General features: G+C 39.3%; 2 protein-coding genes across 3 annotated transcripts; both read left to right on the top strand.

Annotated features, from left to right (window-relative positions):
- The first annotated feature begins 408 nt into the window (after positions 1 to 408).
- On the top strand, positions 409 to 8,035 carry TMEM128 (transmembrane protein 128). 2 transcript variants are annotated; one of them, XM_059471368.1, is made up of 5 exons: positions 409 to 527; positions 1,619 to 1,760; positions 3,662 to 3,823; positions 4,858 to 4,966; positions 6,292 to 8,035. In XM_059471368.1, exons 1-4 carry the CDS (start codon positions 410 to 412, stop codon positions 4,955 to 4,957), a joined length of 522 nt encoding a protein of 173 aa, XP_059327351.1. In that variant the 5' UTR covers position 409; the 3' UTR covers positions 4,958 to 4,966; positions 6,292 to 8,035. The 2 variants fall into 2 exon arrangements, with proteins under 2 accessions (XP_059327351.1, XP_059327349.1); XM_059471366.1 differs by lacking the exon at positions 409 to 527 and adding an exon at positions 724 to 950 and having other exon boundaries at positions 1,622 to 1,760.
- A 1,911-nt stretch (positions 8,036 to 9,946) lies between these two features.
- On the top strand, positions 9,947 to 23,222 carry OTOP1 (otopetrin 1). The gene is made up of 7 exons (XM_059471237.1): positions 9,947 to 10,118; positions 10,157 to 10,558; positions 15,645 to 15,781; positions 18,632 to 18,690; positions 20,636 to 20,766; positions 21,731 to 22,677; positions 23,052 to 23,222. Exons 1-7 carry the CDS (start codon positions 9,947 to 9,949, stop codon positions 23,220 to 23,222), a joined length of 2,019 nt encoding a protein of 672 aa, XP_059327220.1.
- Positions 23,223 to 23,732: the final 510 nt, after the last annotated feature.

Here is a 23,732-nt window from a genome sequence, read left to right as displayed (position 1 = left end):
CAACCCTTGAGTGAGCGGCCCGTACGCTGATCAAACCTCAGAGCTTGGTGTAATTAGCATCATGCCACAATCATTTTTAACCTACACCACTGGCTTGTGTCACAGAAATCGAGATTTCCCTAACATCTGCCGTGGAGAACATCTGCTTGGCAGACGAGGAAAACATTTCTACCCACAGAGTTTTTTGGGGTTTTTTTTCTGAATCATTTCGGCACCACAGCCTTCAGTGCGGCACTCGGCTGTACACGGCAGTGCTCGCTCCCTCCAGAGGGGCTCAGCGCGATTCCCGAAGCTGTTTCTGGATCCCGTACAGCGGGCCCTGGCCCGGCCGCCGCCGCTGCCCCTCACGCCAGGGCGGTGGCGGCCGCCGCGCTCCCGCCCCGCCGCGTCACTGCCGGAGCGGCCCAACATGGAGCCCGGCGGCGGCGGGGACGCGCTCCCGAGGCTGCGGCGCCCGGGGCGGCGCGGGCCGGAGCCCCGGGACCCGCAGCAGCCGCAGGCGCCTGCCCGGGGCGGCGGGACGGCCGGTGGGTGGTGCCGGGGCGCGGGGAGCGGTGCCGGGCCCCGCCGGGCGGGCGCTGGGACGGCAGCGGAGCCGCCTCGGGCGGAGCGGCGCGGAGCGCGGCCCCGCTGCCCTCAGGTGTCCGCTCCTGGCTGCGAGCTGGGCGCGGGGGATGCGAGGGGCTGGCAGCAGCCGACTGCCTGATCTGCCTGATGCGGATGAAATACTCGAGTGCTCCGGGCCCAAGCTCCAGTAGGATGAGGAGGAATGTAGGAAATGAAAAATAAAGCTGTCTGTAAGCTCCAGCAGAGCTGTGAGTACGCTCGGCTGGTGGCGGTGCGTGTGGAGGAGTCGGCACATGTGACAGTGCTGAAGGCACACGGCCCACCTGGAGCTCCTGAGATAAACTTCAGAGACACCAAAACTACCTCTGACACCTTTTGTGACAGTGTGTATAAATACTGTTTTACGTGGTTACTGTCGTGCACAAAAATGGCTTTCTTATCTGCTTGCTCTGATGTCTCCCTCTCTCTAAAACAGTACGTGGTAATGAGGGGAGAAAGAGAAGGTCGTTTCCTGCACAATGATAGTTGCAGTTTGCCTGCTGAAGGTGCGCAGCATAAGTCCAGCTAGCTCCTGAAGCTGCAGCTGAAAATTTGTGAATTATCTGCAGTTGAGAACAAGAAAATGATGCCTGCAATCGTTTTGCAAATACTAAAATTCATAAAGAAGGATAAAAATAAATTAGTGATGTAGCAACCTGAAATTCTATATGCTAAATTAATAAAAATTGTTTCATAAAACCAGGGCTTTTTCATTAGTTAAACAACCTTTAGAAAATCTAGTCAGCTGTTTCCTAAAAAGATACACAGATACAGTGTTGTGCTGATTGTTACTGCTTTATCCTTTTATCAAAGGGTACTTTGTTTAGTCTGTTTCATTTCAGTAAATGTTCAGAGTTCTTCAGAATATTTGTAGCACAAAGTGTATTATGATGAGTAGAATAATTTCCCGAGATAAATGAATTAAAAAGATAAAGTATCATGCTTTATGTAACTATAATCATACTTCATTTAATGACTGGCTTTAGTGCTATAATTATGTTCTTCTTTACAGAAGAGTCTACAGCTGTAGAGAAGAAGATGAGGCCTCTTAACAGACTGAATATTCATTCTGCATTCTGGATTTTGGCATCAATAGCTGTGACATACTACTTTGATTTTTTAAAAAATATCAAAGAAACTCTGCAAGCAGAGAGGTAAGGTATCTTTTCTTACAAAAAGGTGTGTTTTAGTCCTATAATCATACTCAGTTTGTTACATCTGGTCACTGTATTTTAAATAATGGATGAACAAGATCTGCAGTAGGAATAGAGAAACCTGGGAGTGTTCATCCTGGAGAAGAGAAGGCTCAGAGGCAATTTTGTCAATGCATGTAAATACCTGAAGGGAGGGTGCAAAGAAGACAGAGCCAGGCTCTTTCCAGTGGTGTCCAGGACAGGACCAGAGGCAGTGGGCACCAAGTGAAATGGAGGAGTTTCCCTCTGAAGATTAGGAAACACTTTTTTACTGTGAGGGTGTCTGAGCACTGGATGGGTTGCCCAGGTAGGTTGGGGAGTCTCTGTCTTTGGAGATACTCAAAAACCATCTGGACATGATTCTGGGCAACTGGCAGTAGCTGAGCTTGCTTGAGCAGGGAGGTTGGACCAGGTGACCACCTAAGCTGATATTATTTAACTGATTTTAAAGTAAATACAGTGTTTAAAATTTGCTACAGTCGTTTTTTTCTCTATAAACTCTACTGAGCTGTCTTTGTACAGACTAAATACCAGACATTTTAATACTGTACCTTCAAGTTTTCATTTAAATCCAAGAAATAGCTGCCTGTTTTGTTTGAAGTATTTAGGTTTTGATTTTATTTTTTATAAACTCCCTGAAATTAATACATAGAGTTCAAAGAGAAGTTTTCATTTCTCTAGAAGATTTGTAGATGATTTTGAGTAGGTCAGCAAAAGATTAGTGAAATAATTTCTGTGAAGTAATTTTTACTTCTAGTCCATTTATTTTCTATTAAATTATTTTCAATGGGATTGATGTATGTTAAATGTTTTTAGATAGCTTCAGCTGGAAGTGCTTTTAAAACACCTTGCTGTTGGCATTGTTATATCAGTACGTGGAAGCTGCACAGGGCTCTGTGCTGGGGGGGTCTCTGGGGCTGCTCTCCCAGCCTGTTATACCCTTCATACAGCTCACTGTGAAAGCAAAACCAGTGACTCCAAGGTGTAATCAGAATTTGGGGTTACAACCCTGTCTTCCTGCACTGCTTGTGTAGGTAGGCCATGGCTGCAGTTCTCTGAGTGCAGGATTCTCCAGTGGTAGTAAATTTCAAACCAGCATATTATGTTTGCTGTACCATTCCAGAGCACATGGTACCTGAGCAGGAAGATCCTGGGTTACCTTTTGTAATATAGTAATCAAGTTATGGTAAGGATTCATTTTTCAAAATTTTTATTTGTTAATACACCTTCAGATAAGATTTTATTAAAGTGCATCTTCCTCCCAAGTTGCCTTATCTGAACTAGTCTTGAAGTGTATCCTCAAAGGGGCTCAAAAGTGTCTCTCCCTAGTTAATCACATACCCTGTGTTTTTATGAATCTGAGTTTAAAATTCTGCATTTCTCCATGGTTTTCTTCAGCAGTTGTAAAGAATAATCTTCATGCTTCTTGTTAAATTTGAGAGTTCCCAGACTGAAATCATATTAAAGCTTCCTGCAGCATTTCTGTTGCACAAAGATCACCAGTCTAATTTATAGTGAAAAGCACAGTTGGAGTGGAGCCTATTTTACTTTATTATTGACAAAGTGGTTTTGGTGTGGTAGTATAGTAGATTCCTGACAAGGTCTGTCACATTGAATTTCCAAAATATTTGAGGGGACAATATATGAAAGGAATGTTTCATTGCAAAATTAAAGTCAATTTAACAGCTTTTAAGGGCAAAAAGTGTTTTGTAAGACCATTTTAAGGTAAAACCCACAGGAACTCTAGGCCACAATTGTGTTTTTAACAGATATTGTTCTGTTTGGTGACTGGAGTGAAGATTACTGTGCAAACTGCAGTGTGACTGTGCTAAACATGGTTTAATGTGCTTTTCTTCCCACAGCTGGTGGCTTTCCTGTGGCACTTGTTTGTTGGCTGTGTGTTTATGTGTGGCCTTTTACTGCATACTGTATCTTGAGTGGTACTGTGGAATTCAGGACTATGATGAGCAGTACCCTGCACTGATTCCTATCACAACAGCTACCTTCATAGCAGCAGCAATTTGGTGAGTTCAAACACTGTGCAAACTTCTGTTAAAGTCTGTGTTAATGGGCTCATTTTATAAGAACTGTCATTTCTGTAATTCTGCTATGTGTATTGGTGGCAATACCAGTTCTGTGTAGCAGAATTTCTTGCACTTTTAACTTTCATCCACAAAGCAAGAGTTGCAACAGTTGAAACTTTATATTGTGTACTTAGAGATGTACTGGATCTTTTCTGTCTTGAAAATTTAGGGGAAAACTGAAGTTATCTTTGTGTAAATTTCTCACCTCTGGCAACAACTTGTGCAGTTAACAAATTAAGACAAAGGTGCAGTCTCTCTATCTGAGAAAAAAATCAGTTTAATCAGTTTCTGTCAGAGTTCTTCATTATCAAACAATCTACAAGTTAGCAAACATACACAAAATGTTAGACTTCTGACTATTGCCATATGAGCTTTAAGGGTTTATATTTTGTCTGAGAATGGTACTTTTAGTAAGAGTTGCGTTACTTATGAGATTGTATGAGAACTGAGCACACGTGAATGAAGAAAATTCCATTGTACCAGTTAATTTATTTGCTTTCTGCATGAAAATTGATTTCCTCTTGTTTAGCTGTTGTATCAGGTTATCAGTCAGTATTTGTTGCAATGGTGAAAAAAGGAAGATTGAAGAAAATAAAAGTTCCCTATGGTTTATAATTAGTCAAATCTGTAATTCTTGTAAGTTAGATGTAAAATAAGTTGGTTTTCCCCTTGTCTCTTCAGTTAACTGAAATCTGTCAAGATCAAAGTTCAGATTAAAGCTTCCCTCAGCTGTAATGTATGCCTATTGAAAAATCAGAGTAGGTAATTATCAGGGGCTTCAGATACAGATTTTCTGAAAGTAAAAGGTATCTTTACCCTTTACCCTTGATGTGTTTTGTTTTCAGAAACAAAGTATATTTCCAGGTTAAGTAATTTAAGTCTTACTTCTTCTTTTGACATGTTTTCTTTGTATGCCTGATGTTTCTGTAATGTGACAACTGAACTTACCAAATACTTTCTGCTTTTACTCCCAGTTTCAATGTTGCCTTGTGGCCTGTCTGGTCATTTTTGACACCTGTGTTGCTCTTCATTCAGTTCATGGGTATTGTGATGCTTGTGTCACTCCTGGGATAAGCCCTTCAGGTAAATAATTGAATTTTTTAAGCACATAAAAGTATTTATCTTGTTGTGGGAAGTGCTTTGTTAGACGTTTAAGGATTGGGAGGCTGTTTAGGGGTTCCTTCTCTATGTTTTGTGGGCATTCTTCAAATTGTGACATCTTGTGGCATATAGAGAAAACAGAGAACATGCAATTATCAAAAGGGGGAGAAGATCCTTTCCACTTCTCTAAAATTCCATTCTAGACATTGAAAAGAAACATTAGTGACATTGGACGGTTTGGGGATGTATAGACCAAAAACCTGCAGCTTTTACCTAGCCTGGGGTACCTTAGTAAAGCTGTTTGACCTGATAGTAAAGGGGAGAAGATATCAACATCCATGGATGTTGCCTTCTCCATTTTTTTTAAATTAAAAATCTTTGTCATGTCTTTGTCTTCAAGTGTGCTGTTTTCATTTTCTGTGATGCACAGTCCAGATCAACCTGCTGTGTGGAAAATTGCCAGATAGGAGAAGTTATTTGTTCTTTTAAAAAGAACTTTTCAAAGGCCAACCCATCTGTTTTGTTGACTGGAAAAATGCATTCTCAATAACTGCCACATATTTTGTTAGATATACTTATCAAATTAATCCAGTGAAATGTAAAAAGCTAAGGATGACACCAAACACAGCTCAGTAAATAGGATGTCCCCTGTATCACAGGGGTCTCATATCATCCAGGGCAGCTCCTCCTTCAGCAGGTCTTGTTTGTTGTACTTCTCAAGGGAATGGGGAGGAAGCCTGCTTGGCTTTGCTTGCCACTTTCTAATGAGGAGATCCCTCAGCATTTTTAGGAATGCAGCAAAAAGAAGACTGTGCTGGATTGCTGGATTTAGAGTGTAGCCTCTTGTACTGACAAAGTTGTAGGCAAAAATTGTTTCATGTCTGGGATGGTGAAACTCAGATTTTTTTTTTTTTAATAACAAGCTGAACCACTGTTGCATTTTCCCCTCTATTTTTGAGATATCAAGAAACCTGATTTAAGGAGATAATTAACTTCTACTCTGACAAAACTCAGACTTCTGAAAATACAATACGTAGTTCAGAACCTCTTTACTGTGGCAAAATATTGGGTGACACTTGCTGATACAAACGTGTCCATGTTTGTTGGTTCTATCATTAGCCATGTTCTGCCTATGCACTTGAAGAATGTGGGGAAATTCTGTATTAGGTCAAATAATTATTTGCCTAATTATTAGGGACAAGTTATTACTTGATGTTCCTAAATCATTAATTCATTTTTGATAGAGCTTGTGCAGTATATAGAACATACAAAGATTTTTATTAAATTTTTTTTTTCTTTTCTTTCAGCTTCGTGTGAAGGACTCAAGTAACTGTAATCCTGCAAAGTGTATGTCACTTCTGTTACATTCCAGTACTTCTGTTGTTTCTAATACTGCCTGTTTGCTCTGACTAATACAGTAATTCTTAATCTACTTGATTTGTAAATCAATGGACATAACCATAGGAAAACCAGCTGATTAGTCAATAATTGGAAGATAAATATGTTGTACATCTCTTAGTAACATGAAGCCTTTAGTTTTGTAAAGCTTTGTAAAGCTTCTATTTATATTTGAGTATTAAGCACATGGGTAGTAAGTAATAGCACCATAGAATAGTTAGTGCTGAAAGGGACCTTTAAATATTATCTCTGGGGGCCTCAGAGGTTACCTACTCAAACTTCCTGCTCAAATCGTGTTGTTTGATTTGGAAGTAAGTGATACTTAAATCAAGTGTTGTGGGGTTTTAATACTATATTCTTTCCATTTGAATTGACAGGTAAAATACTGTTATCTGGAACCTGTGTTTGTACTTGTAAACTTACTTACAGGAGGCATTTCTTGATCTCTTAAATTTCTGCTGTTATATGTGTTACCATATAGGAAATATTTTACTATCTAATGTCTTGAATTCAGATCTGCTAGTGTTTAAAAAATGTATGGATAAGGGAAAGGGAAAGCTGGTTGACATTTGGCAGTGCCATCAAATAAATAAATAAATTCTACTGGTACTCATACAGTTTGTCCACAGCCAAAGGTGGATGATCAAGCTGTGAATAACCAGCAATACAATGAACAATATTAACACTACACAAGAAATTTGGAGCACACATTAAATTCTTTTATGTATGTAGTGTTTTAAAGTATTCAGGTAGTTTTTTCTTCTGTAAATCAAATTTTCATTCTTAGCAGTGCCTGTTAATGAAGTTGCCATTTTCCTTACTCAGCAATGAAGAGGCTGATATTAACTTAAAAGCTACTAGTTATACTCAGTTGGGAAAATAAAATAACATTTTATTTTTATTAAATGTCTGTTCATGTTGACTGAGATACTTAACTGTCTGAAGACGTGGGCACCATCTGGTTGCTAGACCACTTTGTGTAGGTCCTTGTGTAAATACTTTTCCAGGCATGCCTTTTGGAAAATAGGAGAATGTAGAAATTGGGTATTGAAGCCTGTTAAAATCTACTCCTTGTGAGTGTTGCTTGAAGTCTGGACTGCCAAAGGATACTGTGTTCTTCACTCTGACTTCCAAATCCACACCATTGCTGAACACATGGAATGTTTAGTAATGACAGAGAATGCACATTGTCTTTGGTTGTTACTGTTCCATTAATGAAAAAAGTTGGGACCTAGTAGTATGTAATACAAAGGATCAGACAAACCAAAATAAAGTGCATTCAGCACTACTTGAACTAGTTTGTAGGATAAGTTAACAGCTTGATTTGTTTAAATGTAATATTTAAATTTGCCAAAACCAGTCATGCTTCACATCTTTAAAGTGTAAGTTGCTTATCTTCAGGTCTTCAATTTGTAAAAGGTTTTACCAGTTTTTTCTGCATACACAGGTACATTTGAGTAACTTTCTTTATTACAACATTTAAAATGCAGTATTGCTCAGGGACGGTAATTATAGCTGTATTTTTATTTGTCAGCTATATAATTGCTCTAAGTGTTTTAAGTTGCCTTGTAATCTGAATTAAAATTACTGTTTACTACATGATTTTTAAAATTCATTCTTCTGAACATCTTAATAAACTTTGTATAAAAATGATCAATAGGTGTTCAATATTTAATTGTTTAACCATCTAATTACACTTTCTTGGAGACCTCCACCCCATCTCATTGCTTTTTCTGTAAAATAGATGTTCATGTAGATTTTAAATACTGTACTTGACTCAGGGTATCTTTGTCTTTCATTCCCCTTCACCTGGGTTTACTGAAGGTGTAATAACACTCTGTTCACCTCTGGAGAGCTGTTTGCCTTCAGACTACTTTGATGTCTTTCTGAGAATCCCAGGTAGAAATGCTCATTGTACAAAGTCTTTCAGTAACAGATCTGAGTATCCAACACAATACTCATTCACTTATGTGCTCAAAAGGAAGTAGTGGCAAATCTGGTAAGAATATAAAACAATGCTTCTTTTAATTGTTGCAACCTGACACAATGCTGCTGCCACTTCTGTGAACTCCTTGCTTTTGTTATTTTCCTTACCACCAAATAAAGAATTTAGGGCAAGGGAGTAGAAAGCGATAGCATAATAATTCCCTGAAAAAAAAAAATGAGGCAATTGAAATCCTCACCTCTACAAAAGCTTGAGCGTATTCTCTTGGTACAGACCACCATAGGTATCTTCTGTATCCATTTACATTATTTCATTTCAGGATGAGAATGTGTACCAGCACCAAAGAGCTTTCTATTACAGGTGACAAGGAATGCTCTTGGATAATTTGAAGTAAAATAGTCCATGCAATGAAGATTATTTATCACAGTTACCCATAGATGCTCTGTAAAATGGAAACATCTTCCTTAGTTATTCTTTAAAGGTTACATTATATGAGATAGAAGTAGGATTTGGTAATCCCACAATGTCATTTCTGGTAACAGTGGATGTAGCTGTGAGCTAGAGGTGGCCTGAATGACTGGTTATGCTTTTGATTTAACAGGCCAGACAGAAACATAGGGCTCTCTTCCTGTTTAGTGCATTTCTCAAAAGGAAAATTTGCAGATGGCTTAAAATACCTGTTTCTTGAGAACAGGACAAAATGAATAAAGGACAGGAACTACTTCTTTATGTTTACCTAAATAGGTGATTGTCCAGATTCACTGATTCCACCTTTCTGCCATTTTGTTTTTCTTCCCTGTTCTTTAAGAGGCTTGTGAACCCCAGACACTTATATGTAAGCTCAAAAGTGTCCTTTGTTATATGAGAAACACCCCTCTATTAATTTCTGGCTTCAGAAGAGAAAAAGCTTAAAATGACTTTGCCAGAGGAAGTGGAGTAAAATAGATGCTGTATTTTCAATATATCTTTTTTTTTTTTAAATTGTAGTTGAACTAGTATCTTAATTTCATGCAAGGTATGGGTCACTCACTGTAAAAGCCAATGTTTTGGGTAATGAATATGCAACCAACAGGTACAGAGCAAAGATGTAAGACACTCTTGGCCAGAACAAAAACAAGTCTATCTTGGTATTTGGCCTCCAAGCTATGCTTAGCATCCAAATACCTAAAGTTAAGAGAATTCATTTTAAGTAGAAAAGGGTCAATATAAATATTGCGAAAATTAATATATAAGAAGGGGACTAAATTCTGCAGAAGGTTTTGCTACTTTGAGGTCAGTAGTTGCTTCTCCAGCTAGCAGTTCCTATAGTACTGTGTTGTCAGAATGGGACTTTCTAAAAAAAACCAAGGTAAATGACCACTTTTGAAAGGTCTAGAGAATTCCTGAAAAACGAGGTTCTGTCCTACCAGTGAAAGTGCCGATTGCTCAGAAGAAGATGGCCTGTGGAGGCCAGAGTGTGAAGCACGCGTGTCATCCCTCTGCCTGCCCTGCGGAGGAGCTCCATCAGCAGCTGCTGGCTGCGGGGCAGCTCCCAGGTTCTGGCCGTTCCTCGGCTTTCCAGCCGCCGGGCCGGGGGTTTGTTCAACACACGGTGTCTTTTGCATTTTCCTGCCCAGGGAATGTGTTACACCGCACGGGTCTCCCAACACAGACCATGTCACCAAAGGCAAGCGGGCAGAGCTGGCTCCGAGCTAACCTTCGTCCGAGTGACTTCTCGTCACCCTGGTCCGGAGCCCAGCCGTTGTCAGTGTCGGGGAAGAATGTCCCGCAGAACCCTCAGCAGCCTCCCCCGGCAGCCGGGCACCCCCGCCCGCGGGCAGGGCACGGCGGGGCCGGCGGTCCCGCTCCGCCCCCGCCGCTGTGGGGGACGGGCCAGCAGCGCCCTCGGGGCTCCCCGGGGAAAGCGGGGCCGCCCGCTTGGAGCACCTGGCCGGCAGCGTGGGACATGGAGCAAGCCGCCGGGTGCCCCGCGGTGGGCGGCAGCTACCCGCAGAAAAACGCCGAGATCCTCAGCAGCCAGTACGGCATCAACCTCTTCCTGGCCGGGCTGCTGCTCACCTTCGCCTGGGCTGTGCACGCCGTGGGCATCAGCAAGAGCCACCTGCTCTCCTACCTCATCACGCTGATGCTCATCCAGCTGCTGTGGATGCTGTGGTACCTCTGCAGGAGCTGCACGCAGAGGAGGCTGATCCGGGACAAGGACACACACGCCGGAGCCCGCTGGCTGAAGTGTAAGTATGGGCGGATGGCACGGAGTGGTACCGCGCAAGGGACATCTGTGCCGTCACCTGTGTCTGCTGCCGCTTTGTTGCCTCTCCATCCCTACCGGGAGGCATCCTGGTATTTGCAAACTGAATGAACATGCAGTGCAGTCTAAAGTAAATATATGCATAAGCTGAACATACTAGAAGATTGTATTGGGAGGGAAGCTGTTTGTTAAACATCCTTACTTTCCAACTACCCTTTATAGTGCTGAAAGCTTCTACACCTTTCTTCCTTACCAGGCTGGTTTGGTGAAACTTGAAAAATAAAATATGGCTATTGAAAGAGGCAGTTTTGTTGCTGTCTTGCAGCTGTTTTAGAGGAATTATCACCTTTTCCAGATGGTATAATGCAATTTACTTTATGGTAGTACCAGTCAGAAAGGTTCTGAAGCTCTGTCTATACCAACATGTATCAGAGATTCCTGTTTATATGTGTACAGTGATGCTTTTGAAACATCTAGAGTTAGACAGAAGAAGACAAAATCCCTGACCAGATCAGTTTGTAATCAGCACATAAAGCAGTTAAACAAGGAATCTAAACTAAGCATTTGCTTGCAGAAAAAGTATCCAAGTTTGCAAGGGTAGTGGTGGGGTGTGCTGGCCCTTATCTGCAGTCAGCTGTGCACCAGAGTGAGGATACAAAGGTAATTGAGAGAAGGTGTTTGGGCAGCCCATCACAGAATTGTAGTGACAGGAATCTGTGTTTTCAGGTACCAAGGAAAAGGAACAGCCTACATCAGTGCTTGTGCAATAATAGGCAATCCCAGTTTTACCAGCCTCTTCTGGTCTCAGCACTGTGAATGATAGATTGGAAAGTATTTAAGTGGAATGTTATGACAGATTTCCCCTAAAATGTTTTCTATTTACTAGCAATGAGACAACAGCTAATTTTCACAGCAGCTAATTAAACATCTAAATGAAAATTCCAAGAACACCTGACACCTGATTGTTTTGAAAAGTAAGGTTGTGCTGTGGAAATGTAGTCCTCAATCTCAGTGCTTGTGTATCATTTACTTTCTTCACAACAGTTAACATTTGTCTTTGAATTGCTGACAGAAAACCTGTTTTTTTTTAATGTCTTATGTATAGCCATGGTCTGTAGACTCCTTCCTGAAATGTATGGAGTTCACATGCCAACTGTGACATTGTTCCTCTTGATTATTTATTATTTTTCAAGGAAATGTTAATCTCTCAAGCATTTTTCATTTATTAGCTTATGTGGCTTACAACCTCCTGAAATTCTTGCAAGGCTTAATATGATCCTACCTTGGGCCAAGCTAAGCTTTTGTTACTCAGAGGGTAGCTTTCCCCTCCTAAAAATGGAATAAATGCTGCCTAGCATGGGTAAGTACAGCAGGATCCCCCACCCTCTTTTTTTTTGGCGCCGCATTCACAGCATTTCATTTGTCCTACAGAATATAAGGAGTCACAGAAACTTAGAAATAAGATCTTAGATTGAGCTACTGGGTTACCATATCCATTTCTTTTACCAGCACAGGATGGCTCTTTGTACTGGCTTCTCAAGTGCTGTGGGTTCCATGGCTTCTCTTAGGCTGCAATTCAACAAATTTGCCCTTAGGGAATGACCTACACTTTCCTATTCTTGGGAGTTTCTTGTAGCTACAACAAGGCTGTACAACTCCTTTATCCTCTATTGGTGAAAGAAAACTGATTTGAGCTAAGGAAAAACTCAGGTGGCAATTCCTCTGCCAAGATCCCCTGTGCCCTCCTCTTTATCATGCTTTTGTCATAGAAGTCTTTTACCTAAAAGATCAAAAGTCCAAAAAGGAAAGGGGAGGAAGGAGTGGGACAGACATATTTTGTTTGGGTTTTTCCACTGAAAGCTTTCTGCAATTTTTTTACTAGCTCTATCAGCTACTTTTGAAGAACATCTCTTTGCTGTAATTGTGAGAGTGAATGTCCTTGTATTAAACAGTATAAAATGAGTGTATTTTCATGAATCCTTTCAAACTGTGAATATCACTTTAGTAAAAGTGGTGGCAGTTGCCTGCTTAGACCATTTTGCTCTGACAAATGTTGAAATGGAATGATTTAACAAAACCCTCCTATAACTGACCCCTTGTACGTGTTTAGCAACACTAGAAGGACAGTGATCAGTTTGCAAGAGCTGCTCACAGGAAGGCTTCCTCAAGCCTTTCTGCACAAAGGTGTCAATTGTGTGAACCCTTGAGCTTGGTTCTCCTCCCACCTGTGTGCTTGACCAAGAACCACTCTTGGAGTCTGAATGTGGGAAAAGTTTGTGGCAGAGCTGTGTCTTTAATAAAACACAGTTATCCTGACCCAAATTACCACAGGGAACCTTAGGAAGTCTTTCCTTGACTTATTCCAAATGTTATTCCCCTAAGTATGCTCTCCTGCTAGAAAAAGCTCTCTGACCATTTTTTTGGGAAAGTGCAGTGAAGTGAGCCAGAGAAGTCAAAATGAAAATCAGTTGGCTTTATTTTAAAGTCAACAAATGGCTTTATTTTATCACACTCTTTAGCAGCACAGTTTCTGTTTAAAGTATTGACAACTGGTCAGCTTAAAAGCTCTTGACAGACTTCGACTTGTATCTTTTTACTGCCTGCATTGAATTGCCAATTATTTGAACAATATTTTAAAGTGGGACTGGTGTTTTTGCAACTGTATCATTATGTTTTTCTGATCTTCTTGATGGTTACTAGCAAGAAATGAGCCAGCCCTTAGCAATATTAAAAATCCTATTAGTGATCCCTTAAAACACAGAGGTTTCAATGAATGTTTGAAAGGAAAAAATAATGAACCAGTGCTTAATAGCAATAATTTCATATTTCTTACAATTTTAAATGAAAATTACTAAGCGGTGGAATTATCTTCCTTGAAATAACTGGTGTCCTTCTAGTATTAGTACATACTACTGAAGTTTTTATCACAAAAAGTTGTCAGAAAACCTATTAACATACCATATGCATGGCCATTATTGTTGTGCTTTGATTTTTGACTAAGAAAATTAGTACAATCATTCTCTTTTGAAGCCCATAAATAAGCATGTTGGACACTTTGTATACACTTGTAGTGTGGCCACCTGGGTGATTGCAGAAATATCTAAATACCATTTGAATAAATGAAAAAAATCTAAAATTAGGAGTCATATAAAGTCTTCTAATCCTTGGAGGTCAGTAGTCTATAAACTTTTTGCTTCAGAAGATAGCTTTTGCCTTCTTACTGAAACAATCATAACACGTGTGAAATGGACTCATTTCAGACAAATAGGCTGTTTCCTGCCTACTTTGTAAATAAATCATAAATCACAAAATCAATCTTAGAATAATTCAGGTGGGAAGGGACTTCTGAAGTTCATCTAGTCTACCTTGCTCAGAGCGTGCCTACTTAGGCAGAGTGATTTATAATCAGTTATATTTATAATTATATCATCAGAACTAGAAATTCTAATTTATTTCATAATTAACATTCTTTAGATAAGGCAAGAAACATACCATTTGATCTCAAGAGTAGCCTATAATTTTGTATTTTATGATACCATTTCGTTTCATACACAATAAAACTGGCACCTCTATTTAAAAATGTGGGCTCCAGTCTTGTTACATGTGTTAGAATACAAATTAGGTGACCTAAAAAGCATAAATTTAAAAAAACTTTATGGGATCATACACATGTATGAAGTAGAGACCTGAGGTTTTAGATTTTGAATATATAAGCAAAAGTTTTGAGCTCCTGGTAGAAATTACACTCAACCAGTAATTTTGCAGTGTTTTTATTGTAGAGAGATTATAAAGCAGAAGCATAAAATCCTGTTGGAATTCATGCCCTTGTGATTGAAAAGATTTCTGAAGTCTGTTTTTGTTAAATTTTAAAGAGTCAATGAAAAAATAAACAAAATTACTGTGTGTTTATATAATTTCTACTTAATTTTTATCAATGCAACTTCGAGAACAAAGGTATTAATTAAATAAATTTTAAATTTCGTGTTACTTTTTTACGACCACATGTCAAGTGGAACACATAGTACTTACATGGAAGTTATAGGTTGAACTAGAACTTATAGGTTGTGGCTCCATATAAAAGATAAATATTAATCCAAGTCAATACTGGTGATGTTATTTACTCTGTGAGGAATTGCAAAGAAAGATTAAGTTACTGATGCTGGTTTATATCATGAGGTCTGGTTAAGGTCCATGCATAAATTTTTATCTGGTTTTCATTCAAATAAGTCCAAATTAAATCCAGTGAAAACTTGCTTGAAAAAAGCTTTAATAAAGTAAAAAAAACCCATCCATGCCCCCAAAAAATCCCTCAAAACAAAACAAAACCAAGGTTTGGTTCAGTAATCTCGTAGCCAATTATACTTTGTCGTACAGGTACAAACCCAGTAATAACAGCACCAAAAAAATGAACAGAGGGAAATGTATTTCAAAGTTCTTTAGGGTATAGAGTAATATGTTAGGATATTTTTGTGTGTGTGTGAAATACAGACACTGAAATTAAATCTTTGGTTCTTTATCAGGAGAACAAACCATACAGCTTGTTGTGGTTGTGGTCTCTGAGTTAGAGTGTGAACCCCCAGCCATGGGGAGGGCACACCAAGTGATTGTGTTACTTCCCACTGTGCAGGGGTTGGGCTGGGGGATATGAGGTCGTTGTTCATGTCCCAGGAGTGCCCAGTTTGCTGTGGGGCTGCTGAGGGCAGGAATTCCTGCTCTCCATGGCTGTTTCAGTGCCACTGTCACCTGGGAGCCTGTCCTGCCCAGAGCTGGGCACTCTGCTGGAGCTGGATGTCCTGGGCAGGGCAGGGCTGGCAACTCCTCCCTGACCATGCAGGGGCTGCCAGTGGTGACGCTGCTTCATGTACTGGGCAGAGGCTCTCACAAATTAGAGGCACTTATGTCATAGAGTCAGTTATCTTCTTGAGCATTGATTCGCTCTTACTTTCCTAAACAAGAACACAGATATTGGTCAGCTTTCATTCCCCTAAATAGGTTTTTGTATATTTTATAAATAGTCTCTAGACACTATAACTATACATAAAATTTTCTAATATCTTTTTCATTCGTAGGTGGGATTACATTATTTGCAGTGATTACTTTAATTCTGGATTCCTTTAAAATTGGATATTATATTGATTTTTCAAACTGTTTATCACCAACTGAAGGCATTTTCCCTGTTACACATGCTGTCCACACCATCTTACAGGTAAAAGTCACTGGTTGCACTTTTATATTAATATTTGTTTCTTTTCAAAAATATATTTTATCTTGTCATCAGTGGACTTAAAACTAATTTGATTTCTAAGCATATCACAGAACACTTTTGAGGACTAAAGGCTTGTGTGTATAGTAAATTCAAGGTTTGCAACCTGAAGTTGCTTAGCCATAAAATTCATGGGTTTCAAACATGGGTGTGAAAAAAAGATAAAAAAAAATTCTGCTGCAGTTGAAGTTATGTGTCCTTTTTGTTTGGTTGAAGTTACATACAGAATTTTCAGGCTGAAATGAGTATTTTGGCTAAAGACAATTCCCTTGCTTATGTATGTAGGACTTGCCACACAAGTTCAATTCCATCTGTCTAACCTGATGTTCCTCTGTGGTTAGAGGTGTAGGCTGGGTAAGTTAAAGGGGACAAAACACTTCCTAGCTGGTTCTAAAATACTTGTACAACTTTCCTGTCAAAATGAACTTGGATTTTTCTTCTAGAAGCATTTGCTTATTCTTATCAGTGGCTGCACAGTAGCAAACATAGTGACTCCTGTGAAATATTCCAGCTGTTTGTTATAAGGCTTTGGGTCTAGAGTGTGTGGTGGCACTCCAAAGCTGTTTGGTTCTCACATTAACTCCTCTGAACCCCTGTCAGCAGGTTTGTAGGGAAGAAGGAAGAAAAAACCACTCAGATGAAATATTCAATCATAGCCAGGCACTTTTATGAATTTTCCAAGGGGTTTATGTCATTCAGAAAGAAAAGAAATGTTTTCCTAGCAGTTGTGATTGAACAACCTACATTTTTCTGCTTTCTTCGACAGTAAAAAAAACAAAACAAAACAAGCAAACAAACAAACCCTGAAATTTAAACAGTTACTCTCAGCCCATCTATGTTTTTCTCTGAAATTCTGAGTTGGTTGAAGTAATCTTAATTTTACATTCTTGTAAAATCCACTCTCCATGTCCTGCAACTTAATTCCTTCATCTCTGAAAAACAAACCAATGAAATTAGGCTCTTCTGTATGCTGATCTGAACACAGCATTCTTCACTACAGCCAGCGACCCAGAGCTGACAAGGTTTCCAGCCACCATGAACTGGAGTGTGGAAGAATGATGAATAAAAATGCTGAACAAAGTCAATAAGAATTCTAATTTAAATTTTACATCACCCAGTGTCATTGAATTTATCATCTACAGAGCTTAAAATAATGAACACTTGAATGTTGGCCTGAGAAATCAAAGAAAAATTTAAACTTAAAAAGTAATGAACCACATACCTCTTACCTAAGAAAAATCTTCTTGTGTCTTTGAAACAGTGAATGAAATCACAGCAGAGAACATCCCTAATATGTGTCATCTAAAAACCAAAGAATTTGTTTTCTAATGGATATGTATCAGATTCTGTTGTCATTTACTCAAAGTGAGGCATCCTGATACATGTCATGAAATGAATATATACATTCTGCACTCATGTATGAGCTAACATGTACCTGCCCTCCCAGGGCAGGCTGTGCATTATGTTTTTCTGCAGGCAGAAGTATTCTGAGTATTCTGTGAGCCAAACTGGATTTTATGTTATTTCTGTACTGAGTTTTCCTATTTCTTCCCACTATCCTGTGTCTGAACAGATCATCAAAACTTACGTTTTTATAAGTTTTAAAGAATGGGTTCAAATCTGCTGTCAGATTTTACTGCATTTATCCCAGGATGGTAAATTGAATATGGCATTAGAGACTAAGGTAATTTCAATTTGATTTCAGTTGAAGCCTACATGAAATATTTTAGTCTTTACATCTGGGATTTTATGGTGGCCACTCCTCTCATTGATAAATGCTTCATTAGAGGAATTGTTACTGCTGGGTAGCAGAGTTGAGCCATAAAAAACTGCATTTGTCTAGCTTTGCTTGCCTCAGAAATAGTGACTGGGAAGGCATCCTGCAGTAATGGATGCTGTGGAAAAATGGACTTCCATTTTACTCTGGTTGCTGAAGAAGAACCCAAAGTTTTTATCACTTTTCAGACCATTTCTTTAGTACCAAACCAGGCAGGTTTCTAAGAGAAATCTTGGGACTCTTTCTCTCCTGATAGTTTACCTAGTGATGAGTTCAGTATCCTAGGAACTATTGAGCTGTTAATGTCACCCTAATATCCCTGAGGAACATTGGTATAGTTCTTCTTGAACCTATCCACACTTGGTTTTGTTTCAGTGGCAGTCTTTTTCTGAGGTCTCCATTATGCTGTCACAGAGAGTTCTAATTTTATTCCTCTTTGCCTTGACTTGCTAACTTATTATTGTTATCTCTCTCTTTTGTTCCTTGAGTTTTCTGCACTATCCTTGAGTGCAGCTGCTGTGTTTTTAATGGGGTTGTCTCTCATGCAGTTAGTACAAACTTTTCTCATGCTTCCTGGGAATTTGTTGTTTTATTAGTCAAGTCTGGCATCCTTTCATCATCAATCTCTTTCCCTCCATAGAATTTAATATATTTCATAAATTATTCAAACTTTGCATCACCATGCCCTGCAGCAATCATACCTCTATCCACAGCCAGTGGCTTTGTCTGTCATTGAAATAAAATCTCTTCAGATACAGAAGGAAAATGTGTTTTAGTGAGTGATACTTAGACTTTCTACTGTTAAGCCACTGATTTTTCATGTAAGAAATATCAGGATTTGTGTAAATATCACATTAAATCATGAGCTCTTTCACATGTGTGGAGATGGAGCTGCCTCAATTTGAATCATCAGAAGTTTTAACCATTTGAATGTCTATCTGCAGATGCATATTCCTTTCTGAGTGTTACACATGTGCATTAGTGTAACAATATTTCTTTGTATTTCTTCTATTTAGGTATATTTTCTGTGGTGTCATGCAAAGGATGTTATCCAGTCTTTCAAAACACTTGAAAGGTAAAGTGGATCCGATCCTCATCTGCATGTTAATAGGTGTAGGTCTATTCAGTGCTTTAACACCAAACTTTTATTGTATGAGAGACAGTGAAAATATCGAGATTGATTCTCTTCTGGATTGCATTAAGTAGAAAGAAACAGAACAGTTGAAGTAACTCCATTTACCCTTATTTAACCTGCCCTGATATTTTGTAACACAAAATAGTGTCAGAATACAAGTATTTTTCTCATGAGAGAGGAAAATGGTATCTTATTTTATTGTGGTATCAACATTTGATATCACAGAGTTACTTAAGAAGAAGGATCACATATGTGTTTCAAGACTATGCACTATATTATGTTTTATTTATTTACCTACTGAAAGGGAACTTGTATCAGCAACCTGCAGTCAATGTACTGTAACTGAGGTATTTGATATTGATTTTATGGAAAGCACCTTTTTAAAACTAGGTCTTAGACTCATACAATAGTTTGGGTTGGAAGAAACCTTTAAAAGCCATTAAGTCCAATCCCTCTGCAATAAGCAGGGACACCTTTAACTAGATCAGGTTGCTCAGAGGTCCATCCAACCCGACCTTGAATGTTTCCAGCCCATATTGGTGCTGGGGCTTGCCCTGACCCAGCTGCAGGACCTTGCACTTGCCTTTTTGAGCCTCATAAGGTTCCTATAGGGCCACTTCTTGAGCTCATCCAGGTCCTTCTGGCACCCCATCCCTCAGGCATGTCAACCACACCTCACAGCTGTGCTAGATGCAGCTGTGCACATGCACTTGGAAACACAGCCTCCCTGGTGGTATCCTGGTACCAAATCAGATCCAATGTGTTTTCTACTTTTGTGAGAAGGTGGATTAATGTATATTAATCTGTCTGTACATAGGACATAAGTAAGCAAACATGGTAATTTTTAAAGTACTTATTTGAAGTTATCAATGATGTGACCAGTTTCTCTAGGAGGTAAAATAAATTTGCTCAGGAACATCATCTCTGGTGAAGGTTCTCCATTTGTTCTGCTCTCCTGGGTAAGTGTTGAAACCCCATGCTCAGGAAGAGAGTGATTACAAAAGGCTGTGCAATGTCGGCTGGTGCTATCAGCTCTGTTTATAAGTAGATTTTAAAAAATTCTAACTGCAAATTTATCACTGAGAACAGTGTTGTAATTAAGAACTGTTTCTTGGTGAAGAAACATAAACAGCCTCAGGTGCAGGAAATCACCTGGCATTGGTAGGTGAAAGGATTTGTCTAGGAAAGAGATAGATACATGATCTCCTATTAAAAAGGGAACTGCTTAGCAACAGAGGACAATGTTTTTTCTGGATTTTATTAGGAAGTTCAGAACCATTAATACACTTCTTTCTCCAATGCCATTCTGTTTCACCAAGCTGAAGTGACTTGTCAGAGGCCAGGAGCCTCAAAAATTCACGGAGACCTACCCACATTTGTACTTTGAATGGAATAAAGCCCTCTGATAGCTTCAGCTCTCTCCAGAAGACAAAAATGCATGGGCAAGAAGTTGGAGAAGATGGTGGTATCTGTGAAGAAAGATCAGACAGAGAATATGAAGAAGCACTGCAGAAGGCTGTGAAATATGGTTTGCAAACAAATAATCCTGTTCAGATTGTTCAACCACTAACATTAAGCTTGTCCAGCCCAAAGAATAAAACCCATCACATAAGAGAGCATAAGAAACAATAAAAGCATTCTATTAATAGTTTAATGCATTAGGTCATTTAATATATTGCATTTCTGTAAGGTTTTGGAAGACTGATTTAAGTGACTGCAGAACATCTTTAGAGATTGGTGATGATTTTTCAACTCTCCCCTTTCACTGACAAATAAATAGTGCCATATAGCTTGTACACAGAAAGTTAATCCATTTAATTTCATTTCACGTATTTAATGAGATACAGTCTGTGAGGATTCCTGCAATAATCACTTTGTTTTGTAGGTTTGGTGTCATCCATTCTGTTTTCACAAATCTGCTCCTGTGGACAAATGGTGTGTTAACAGAGTCAAAACATCAATTGAATGAACATAAGGAAAGACTAATCACACTTGGTTTTGGGAACATAACTATAGGTAAGCAAAAGGCTTGGTGCATTGTGAAATACCTGCTCTAGCATACTCATACAAAACACTGTCACTGTAGGATTTAGCTAAGTCATTCATGATTATGTCAGCATGGCCATTCCAGGGCACATGGTAATTAGCTGATACTGAAATGTTATATGATCATTATCATGTATGTGAACAAGGCAGTAATTTTCTTCTAAGTTCCAAACAGAATTTTGAGAACATTTCAGGAATAGCATCACTGAGGAACACCACTAAGGAACCACTTTATTACTAAATCACAGTAATACATTAACATAGCAGTGTTAAAAAAGAGTTTACTACTTACTAAGTTATTTGTAAAAACCAAATATGGATAATCTTGCAAATCTTTCCCAGGAGAGTGATTGCATGTAGCCTGTGGTCCTACAGGATTCTGTGGGATGGCTCAAAAGAATATAAGCTATCCATTAGTGCTGTTTTGCAAGACAAAGATTTTGCTCTGGGTGTTTTTTTTACTAATGAATAACTTTCTCCATTGGCAAGATTGTGCAAGTTGTAGTCCGCAAATATTTAGGGTAAGGAGGATATAAAGAAAAAAGTTCTTCACTGTGAGGGTGGTAAGACACTGGGGCAGGTTACTCAGAGAAGCTGTGGATGCTCCATCCCTGGAAATGTTCAAGGAAATGTTCATGGGGCTTTGAGCAACCTGGTCTAGTGGAAGGCTCCCTGCCCACAGTGGGAGGGGGAGTTTGAAATAGATGATCTTTAAGGTCCCTTCCAACCCAGGCCATTCTATGACAACTGCTGGGGATGCCTTCTGCTTTCAAACCCCAGTGAAGCATGGGGAAGCCTTTTCTTAGGTGGGTAACTGGGCGTTGTTTGACTGAAGTCTTACCTTTTCTGTTTCAATATTTTATTTATGTTTTATTTATTCACTTAAACAAGGAACCTTGATAATGCACATAACTGATCTCTCCTTCTCCTTTAGTTCTAGATGATCATGCACCTCAATGCAACTGCACGACAACAACTCTCTGCTCAATATTTTCTCAGGGAATATATTACCTATATCCCTTTAATATAGAGTACCACATCCTGGCATCCACGATGCTCTATGTCCTGTGGAAGAACATTGGTCGGAAAGTTGAGCACCACCAGCAAACCAAAACTCCATTCAAATTCCATGGCATAACTGTTGGAATGATTTTTGGACTAATCGTGTTAACTAGCACAATAGGCATAGTTGTTGTGTATTTAATTCAGATTGGAGGCTCAAAAATCAAAAGTGAGTTAGCACTCACTATGTTTTACTTGCACGCTATCTTCGTGTTGGCTCTCATGTGCACAGCTGGAATTGTCGCCCTTCTCATCTACAGACTGGAGGATAGATCACTGGATAATTCCAAGAACCCTGCTCGAAAACTGGATGCAGAGCTGCTGGTGGGCACAGCTGCAGGGTCCTGGCTGCTCTCCTGGGGCTCAATCCTTGCCATTATCTGTGCCCAAGGTCATCCCAAATACACATGGTATAACCTGCCCTACTCTGTTCTGGTGATTATTGAGAAATATATTCAGAACCTCTTTATCATTGAATCCATCCACCGTGAGCAGGAGAAGGTGAATGAGGACATTAAAACTCTTCGAATAGTGACCATATCTCGGGGGAGCACCTTGTCCCTCAGCCCCTTATACAAAGAGATTTACAACGGTAGAGCTGCTCGTGACAGTGGTGACATACCCTGTCTGTTTAAAGGCAGCATCTGTGGGAGAGAAAACGATGCTGCTGGTGTTGCCAGAGAAGAAACGAGTCAGGACAATAGTTTGGTCATGCACTCAGCCTCGGATTTCTCATTTTACAGCAGAAACTCAGTTACTAACAACAAGAGGAGAATTTTGAAGAACATCGCTGCATTTTTATTCCTCTGCAACCTTTCGGTAAGACATTTTGAATGTAGTTCACAAGTTAATACCCAAAAGTTCCCATCCTTTCAAGTTTGATAAGTACATTAAAATTGCATGGTTCTATAGTTTTTAGGCAGAATATTTTACTTCTGGAAGAAGTGAATATGCTTTTGGGGAACAAAGTTTATTTAAATGAGGAACATGGGAAGTTCCTTTAAGTAACGGTCCAAAACCTGTAGCAACAGCAGAAGCTGAAACCCTCTTCCACCAGTGTGCCCCCGTAGCAACAGGGAGGGATTTTTTAGGGACTCCTGAAACCAGTGTGCAGCACGGTGAGTCACAGTCATTAAGGGCTATTGACTTGTAGGGCTGGTGATTAATACTGGCCTCACGTTCTTTCCCTGCAGCTGTGGATACCACCGGCGTTCGGGTGCCGCCCGGAGTATGACAATGGACTGGAAGAAATAGTTTTTGGCTTTGAACCCTGGATAATTGTTGTGAACCTTGCGATGCCTTTTTCTATTTTCTATCGGATGCATTCAGCTGCCTCGCTCTTTGAGGTCAATTGTAAAACATAGATCATATACGGTCCCTCAGTGAACAATTGATTGAATAATTAATTACATAAATAACAGTCGAGAGAGTGGATGAATGGATGAGTGAATGCAGCAGCTGCCCAATAAATAGAAGATTCAATATTTTTTTTTAAAGAAGGGACAATAGCTTATAGCATGTAATTTTTTTTCTGTCCACATGTTTTGTTATATATGTGGTGTTATTGTATAAATACACTTTTCAGAATCATATTAGTGTTAATATGATTAACTCTACATAGTAAAGTTAATTCAATCTCATTAATCTTTGTTTTAGTCAACTGGGATTTGTTCTCTATACAATTTATATGACTTTGTTTTCATTCATTGTGACTTGTGAAAGGAGTTTACAAAAAATTCTGTATGGCTTAGAACAGAAAATCCCAGAAAGAGCTTCTCCTGAATCACAGAGATATTAGGAAAACTCCAAGTCTTAATTCATAGCGTTGGGGTTTTTTTGTAGTAAAATTAAAATAATTTTCAAATATTAATATT

This window comes from Ammospiza nelsoni, chromosome 4, assembly GCF_027579445.1.
Source record: "Ammospiza nelsoni isolate bAmmNel1 chromosome 4, bAmmNel1.pri, whole genome shotgun sequence".
Lineage (NCBI taxonomy): Eukaryota > Metazoa > Chordata > Aves > Passeriformes > Passerellidae > Ammospiza > Ammospiza nelsoni.
Note: the sequence above shows the minus strand (reverse complement) of the source record. Positions and strands in the feature narration are given on the sequence as shown.